This window comes from Girardinichthys multiradiatus, chromosome 4 (assembly GCF_021462225.1).
Source record: "Girardinichthys multiradiatus isolate DD_20200921_A chromosome 4, DD_fGirMul_XY1, whole genome shotgun sequence".
Lineage (NCBI taxonomy): Eukaryota > Metazoa > Chordata > Actinopteri > Cyprinodontiformes > Goodeidae > Girardinichthys > Girardinichthys multiradiatus.
The window spans coordinates 18,029,482-18,037,625 of NC_061797.1; the positions used below are offsets into that span (position 1 = coordinate 18,029,482).

At 41.3% G+C, this 8,144-nt stretch overlaps 1 protein-coding gene across 1 annotated transcript; it reads left to right on the top strand.

Moving 5' to 3' along the window:
* The first annotated feature begins 491 nt into the window (after positions 1–491).
* On the top strand, positions 492–3,699 carry LOC124867322 (aromatase). Its single transcript, XM_047363720.1, has 9 exons — positions 492–749; positions 831–981; positions 1,066–1,220; positions 1,305–1,469; positions 1,550–1,664; positions 1,750–1,858; positions 1,949–2,111; positions 2,404–2,645; positions 3,242–3,699. Exons 1-9 carry the CDS (start codon positions 554–556, stop codon positions 3,497–3,499), a joined length of 1,554 nt encoding a protein of 517 aa, XP_047219676.1. The 5' UTR covers positions 492–553; the 3' UTR covers positions 3,500–3,699.
* The last annotated feature ends 4,445 nt before the right edge of the window (positions 3,700–8,144 follow it).

Consider the following 8,144-nt stretch of genomic DNA (forward strand, 5'->3'; position numbering starts at 1 on the left):
TGAAATGTTATGTGAATTTATGTAGAAAAAACATGATTTTCAGGAATTCATTAAAAATCTTGTTTTGACAACACTAAAAGCTTGAAACAAGAAAGTGCTAGTGTGCTATTTAACCTCTACTTTATTATCCCTGCCTTGCCTGTAAAGAAGAAAACCAACACTCAACAGATAGGGCTGTCACAATGGTAGTGATAACACCAGGGTTCCCCTATGCTCTCTTGCCAGCTGTTGAGTGTAGGATCACCTTCACTTGATGTTTAAAAGACGTCCAATGCTTCTCATCATCAAAATGTCAAACAAAAGCTCACGCAGAGTCACATGCACCCGCTCAACTAAGACTTGTATGTTCGAGGTCACAGGCACAAATCCAGCTTCCCAAGGTCTTCTCTGTATTGTTTACTGTTTTCCAGAGATGTTGTGGCTTTTGTTTTACCCTGACCTGGCTCATCACCAGCTCAAAGCGCCTATAAAGAGAACGCCCAAACAGCTTTCATCATATTACACTCATCGGGTTTGAGGAGCTACTTTGAGATTGTTTTGTACCCTCCTACTTATGGATTTGATCTCTTCCTGCAGTGAGACAATGACTCCTGTGGATCTCGATGGTGTGGTGGCAGACCTGGTCTCCATTTCTTCAAATTCCACTGTAAGCCTGTCGCCTGGAATCCCAATTGCAACAAGAACCCTCATTCTGCTCGTTTGTTTGCTGGTGGTGGCTTGGAGCCACACGGAGAAAAAAACGGTTCCAGGTAGGTTCGGGTTTCACCAGGCAGCCTTAACAATGAGTTTAACACAGGCTCCGATGCATTTATTATCATTTATCACAACAGGTCCCTCGTTCTGCCTGGGGTTGGGTCCACTTTTGTCTTATTTGAGATTTATCTGGACTGGCATTGGCACAGCGAGCAACTACTACAACGAGAAGTATGGAGACATTGTCAGAGTGTGGATCAATGGAGAGGAGACCCTCATACTCAGCAGGTTGGTTTTCTCCATTAATGTTGATTAAACTGTACAATTCCTCTCAAATTTTATAACAGCTTGTACATTCCTTTTTTCCATCAGAGCCTCATCAGTTAATCATGTTCTGAAGAATGGAAACTACACCTCCCGATTTGGGAGCAAACTAGGACTCAGCTGTCTCGGCATGAATGAGAGAGGCATCATCTTCAACAACAACGTAGCTCTGTGGAAAAAGATACGCACCTATTTCGCCAAAGGTATAATCTCAGACCTTTAAACCAGCTCTGCAGAGTGCAAATAATTAGCATGGCTATAAATCACAAAAATAAATCCTGTTTTAGCCCTGACAGGTCCCAATCTGCAGCAGACGGTGGAGGTTTGCGTCTCCTCCACACAGACCCACCTGGACAACCTGGACGGCTTGGCTCATGTGGACGTCCTCAGTTTGCTGCGCTGTACTGTGGTTGACATCTCCAACAGACTCTTCCTGGATGTACCTTTTAATGGTGAATACACGCAGGCATCTCATGAAATAAAGAAGAAGTAATTCAGAACACATTAAACTAATCAGATGTGTTATTTGCAGAAAAAGAGCTGCTGCTGAAGATTCACAGGTATTTTGATACGTGGCAGACTGTGCTGATCAAACCTGACATCTACTTCAAGTTTGGCTGGATTCACCAAAGACACAAGACAGCAGCGTAAGTCAGAGTGCTGCCGAATAAATGCATTAACCTTAAGGGGTTATTTTTAAATATAAGGAACCATTCATTTATCTTCTCACAGCCAGGAGCTACAGGATGCCATAGAAAGCCTTGTAGAACAAAAGAGGAAACAAATGGAGCAAGCAGATAAGCTGGATATCAACTTCACAGCAGACCTAATATTTGCACAAGTGAGTAAAATGATATATTGTTGCATGTTCCCAAACAAAGATTTGTCTTTTGTACATTTTTTTCCTAACCCCATGCATGTCTCTTTTCAGAACCACGGAGAGCTGTCGGCTGAGAACGTGAGGCAATGTGTGCTGGAGATGGTGATCGCAGCGCCAGACACTTTGTCCATCAGCCTCTTCTTTATGCTGCTTCTCCTCAAACAAAACCCTCATGTGGAGCTGCAGCTGCTGCAGGAGATAGACACGGTCATAGGTGAGCCGCTAACCGTATTGAACTAACACAGGTTGCAACTTACCCATTTTTTTGTTTTGCATTGTAAAAGCTGTAAGCACCTGGTGTTTTGCACGTGAAATGATTGATTCTGATTTAATATGAAATGAAAGGGCAGCACAAAGCTGTAATATTATCTAATTACACAGTTAATTCTAATATTTGTTTTAAACATGTATTATTACAGCTCTGCTGTGATTTTTTACAGTACATTGTACTAATGAGCAGTAAAATATCAGTTTCTGATAATAAACTGAGTATTATGTCTTTGAAGGTGACAGACAGCTGCAGAACAGGGACCTTCAGAAGCTGCAGGTTCTGGAGAGCTTCATCAACGAGTGCCTGCGCTTCCACCCAGTGGTGGACTTCACCATGCGACGAGCCCTTTCAGACGATGTCATAGATGGTTACAGGGTCCCAAAGGGCACAAATATCATCCTGAACACGGGCCGCATGCACCGGACAGAGTTCTTCCATAACGCTGACGAATTTAGTCTGGAGAACTTCCAGAAAAATGTGAGTGGTGAGGACATTTCAAGTACAAAAACAAAATCTTTATGATTGTGGTAGTTGGTATTCAAATTGAATTGTTCAGTATGACTAACTGAAGGTAAACAAACTTTATTTTTAAGCTCTTTGAGCTCTTTGATCCTTTTGGTTTCTCTCTTTACTATCTTCAATGGAAATGATTGAAGGAAAAAAAGATTAAAATCTGAACAAACAACTCGGCCAAACTTTGAGTAAGGCACCTGGGGAGACCTCTGTAAGATTTTGCATCATCAGTCTGCAAAATAGATCACAGCAGAATGAAATCCTTATGCATGTGAAAACCATATTGACAGGATTTGAACTTTTTACAGATTTAGACTGGCAGCATTTTCTTCACTGCTGCAAGGACTGATTATTATGATGGACAATAATTGTGAAAAATTGAGCTACATCCTCAGGGAAACAGTAATATTGCATTTATTATCTGCCTAAATTATTGCAATGACTAATTTAAAACTGCCGTTTTAAGTCTCACAGTTCATTACATGAAAAAATCTTGACAAAGGTTTCAACCAACTCTCTGCTTTGTCTTCCCCCTCAACATGGCGACTGTCCTCTTCCAGACTCCTCGCCGTTACTTCCAGCCGTTTGGCTCTGGCCCTCGCGCTTGTGTTGGCAAGCACATCGCCATGGTAATGATGAAATCAATCCTGGTGACTCTGCTCTCTCAGTACTGTGTCTGCCCCCATGAGGGCCTGACCCTGGACAGCCTCCCACAAACTAACAACCTTTCCCAGCAGCCCGTGGAGCATCATCGCGAGGCCGAGCAGCTCAGCATGAGATTTTTACCTAGGCAGAGAGGAAGCTGGCAAACACCCTGAATGCTCCATTACCTTGCAGATTTGTTGTATAAATATGCTCACCATCAATATGTTTTTTGTTTTTTTTCTTATGACTGGACAAAGCACTGCTGTTTCATTTCATGAGTCACATATTGTGTTTTTACTTATTTTGTTATGAGCTGTATAAAATGTAGGTGTCTCTATGCTAATTCTAAAGTAAATGTAAATTATTACGTCAAGATTGAGTGTTTATGACTTCCTTTTAGTGGCCTTAAAATTATGAAGGTGATGTACAGGTCCTTCTCAAAATATTAGCATATTGTGATAAAGTTCATTATTTTCCACAATGACATGATGAAAATTTAACATTCATATATTTTAGATTCATTGCACACTAACTGAAATATTTCAGGTCTTTTATTGTCTTAATACGGATGATTTTGGCATACAGCTCATGAAAACCCAAAATTCCTATCTCACAAAATTAGCATATTTCATCCGACCAATAAAAGAAAAGTGTTTTTAATACAAAAAACGTCAACCTTCAAATAATCATGTACAGTTATGCACTCAATACTTGGTCGGGAATCCTTTGGCAGAAATGACTGCTTCAATGCGGCGTGGCATGGAGGCAATCAGCCTGTGGCACTGCTGAGGTCTTATGGAGGCCCAGGATGCTTCGATAGCGGCCTTTAGCTCATCCAGAGTGTTGGGTCTTGAGTCTCTCAACGTTCTCTTCACAATATCCCACAGATTCTCTATGGGGTTCAGGTCAGGAGAGTTGGCAGGCCAATTGAGCACAGTGATACCATGGTCAGTAAACCATTTACCAGTGGTTTTGGCACTGTGAGCAGGTGCCAGGTCGTGCTGAAAAATGAAATCTTCATCTCCATAAAGCTTTTCAGCAGATGGAAGCATGAAGTGCTCCAAAATCTCCTGATAGCTAGCTGCATTGACCCTGCCCTTGATAAAACACAGTGGACCAACACCAGCAGCTGACACGGCACCCCAGACCATCACTGACTGTGGGTACTTGACACTGGACTTCTGGCATTTTGGCATTTCCTTCTCCCAGTCTTCCTCCAGACTCTGGCACCTTGATTTCCGAATGACATGCAGAATTTGCTTTCATCCGAAAAAAGTACTTTGGACCACTGAGCAACAGTCCACTACTGCTTCTCTGTAGCCCTGGTCAGGCGCTTCTGCCGCTGTTTCTGGTTCAAAAGTGGCTTGACCTGGGGAATGCGGCACCTGTAGCCCATTTCCTGCACACGCCTGTGCACGGTGGCTCTGGATGTTTCTACTCCAGACTCAGTCCACTGCTTCCGCAGGTCCCCGAAGGTCTGGAATCGGCCCTTCTCCACAATCTTCCTCAGGGTCCGGTCACCTCTTCTTGTTGTGCAGCGTTTTCTGCCACACTTTTTCCTTCCCACAGACTTCCCACTGAGGTGTCTTGATACAGCACTCTGGGAACAGCCTATTCGTTCAGAAATTTCTTTCTGTGTCTTACCCTCTTGCTTGAGGGTGTCAATAGTGGCCTTCTGGACAGCAGTCAGGTCGGCAGTCTTACCCATGATTGGGGTTTTGAGTGATGAACTAGGCTGGGAGTTTTAAAGGCCTCAGGAATCTTTTGCAGGTGTTTAGAGTTAACTCGTTGATTCAGATGATTAGGTTCATAGCTCGTTTAGAGACCCTTTTAATGATATGCTAATTTTGTGAGATAGGAATTTTGGGTTTTCATGAGCTGTATGCCAAAATCATCCGTATTAAGACAATAAAAGACCTGAAATATTTCAGTTAGTGTGCAATGAATCTAAAATATATGAATGTTAAATTTTCATCACGACATTATGGAAAATAATTAACTTTATCACAATATGCTAATATTTTGAGAAGGACCTGTATAGCAAGGACAAGGAAAAATGTTTAATGCCGCTATTGTAAATAACAGTTATATTTCATTAGCTTATACATATTTATCATCAAGCGTGATATATAGGTCAGGACATCTGCAGAGCACAGGTAGTACCTACTTCTAGGTTCAAAAGAATCTTACAATTTGAAAAGCCAAAAAAAAAAAAAAACTGATTTTTTGTACTTGAAGATATTGATCAGCAGAGGGTGCTACAGTATCCTCTAAAGGGCTTTGGTTTTACCTTTCAGCAGCTCAGTCTAAATAAAGTAACCAATCTGTTTATTATGCTCAATTGCTCTTCCTCTGGGCAAATGTCACAAGCTGATGCTTCACTCCCCCCCCTTTCCTCATCGTCTCCACTACTTCAGGAATTTTGCAAAAATAACTTCAAGAGCTCATCTCAAAAGCTTGTTTGCTATAGGATGCCCTTAACAATAAGGGGGATCAAGTTTGGAGAAGGTTTTAGCTGCACAGCACAGTCCCTCTGGAGATGTCTGTCATTAGCTGTCTGTCAGGGATGCAAAACAGCGAAGCAACTAAAACGAATGAGTGGGCTCCTTTCTACTGACACAAAACCACCTGAGACCTGCTATTGCTGATTAAAGACAGACGAGGACAGAAAATAACACACATAACTGGTTTTTGAAGAAAATCTGCATCTGCAATACAGCATTTCATCATTTCAGCAACAAGTTTACTGATCGTGAATGGGATGGGCTGGGTTTTTGTTTGGTAGGCTATTGTTAGTATTTCTTTCTTGCACAACATGAATTGTTACAGTACAACCTTATCAGCTCCAAATGAGAGTCCTCCTGTAGGTTGAAAACAGGACTACATTGAAAAAGAACTCCCTCACCTTTGTAAGGGTGAGTACATCATTAAAATAAACAACAAGATAGTATTATGCATGAGAAATGGCTATAAATGTGGATAAAAAGGCTGCTTTTCATGCATTAAAAATGTAATTAAAAAAAGTAACACTTTTACTGGGAAAACCATGTGTGAAGTACAGAAGTAGCGTAAAAGAACATAATGTCATTTGATCTCCAGCCTGTTCACATCTGCCATTTGAAAACAGCAAATGTTGCTGGAGAAACACCAAGCTGAGCAACCACTGGAGATGTTGTTGAGTTCCTGTTATTTATGACAGTTCCTCATCTGGGCTTTAGTGTGTCTCTCAGTCTGTTTTTACTTTGCTAAGGTAAACTGTAACATACTGGGAAGAACAACCATGGCCTGAGCAGCCACTGATGAGGATGAGCTGGATCCAGTGAGGGGATGATTTAAGTTGGAAATTAATAGAAGATCTTAGTTCAGCTGAAGTGTTTTCTTCCAACGTGATCTGACAAATGTGTTAACACTTACTGAAGGGTACAGAAGTGGCTTCAGGCGGAAGACTTGCTGAAATTATCACATACTCACACCAGGGCCCAAATACGGTCAACTGTCCTCACTATCTATCTGCCTGCCTGTCCATCAATCCATCCATCCATTGTGAAACATGGTGGTGGCAAAATGATGCTGTGGGGATGCTTCTCTTCAGCAGGGACAGCAGAAGCAGGTTACAGTTGTTAGAAAGATGGAGCTAAATACAGGGCAAACCTGTTAGGGGCTATAAAAGACTAGGGACTGGGATGGAGGTTTACCTTTCAGCAGGACAATGGTACTAAAATATATAGCCAGAACTATTATGGAAGGGTTTCAGTCAAAGCATATTAATGTGATAGAATGGCCCAGTCAAGATCCAAAAGTAAATCCAATTGAGAATATGCAACAAGATTTTAATTTGTTTGTTGGTCTCCATACAATCTACATGAGCTTACGCTATTTTGCAAAGAAGAATGGATAGAAATGTGTTAGCAAAGCAAGTTGTGAAAGCTGATAGAGACATACACCAGAAGACTTGCAGCTTTTATTGCAGTGAAAGGTGGATCCGTACAAAATATTGACTCAGAGAGCCTGAATGCAAATGCAGGCCTGAATCCAAAGCCTCATATTGCTTTCTCTATACAGGAAATAAGACCGAAGAATTTAGAGCGTCTTCAATGAGAATAATAGGAGCTAAAATAGAAAATAATAAAAGAAAATGTGGCTTCACACTGAGGAATACCAGATATCTGCTAAATAGATCTGTGGTAACACTGGGTTCATATGCACTGCTAGTGGATTGGGTGTGTGTCCTTGAGTGTGTGCTCCAGTTTAGGTAATACCTTTTAAGAAATAAGTTCTTTTTAAAGAAAGCTTGTTTTTGACACAAAGATTTACTGCATGCCGTCTCATATTGTTTTTTTTAATCTATCAATGTACAATATCTGCATTGCAGAACTGGATTTTACTTGGACTCACTATTCAAACCCTGCAGAACTTTATATATCTGCTAATGACAGTCTAATATTGTTGTTTTGTGGTTATCGGAGGCCTAATCCTGTATATTTTCATCTAATTCATCTGCCTAATTACAGATTCATGGAGCCAGGATGACAGATGGCCTTTAAAATAACTAGCATTACAGCCTAGCAGCAAAAGGTTTACCCAGTCCTGGCTCGTCCTCTGATTGACAGTCTGATTGATTACATACTGCTAAGGACCCACACAAATACAGCCACCAACAAAAACACACCCACGCAATATTTTCAGCTAAAATTCCAAATGCCAGTGGCCATACTGTCTCTCTGTTTAAGTCCCCTGCTGGATTAATGCCTCATTAAAAAAAGGAGCATTTGGTGGTCATGGAAACATCCAGCAGAAAGGAAAAACTGGCAGTGTACT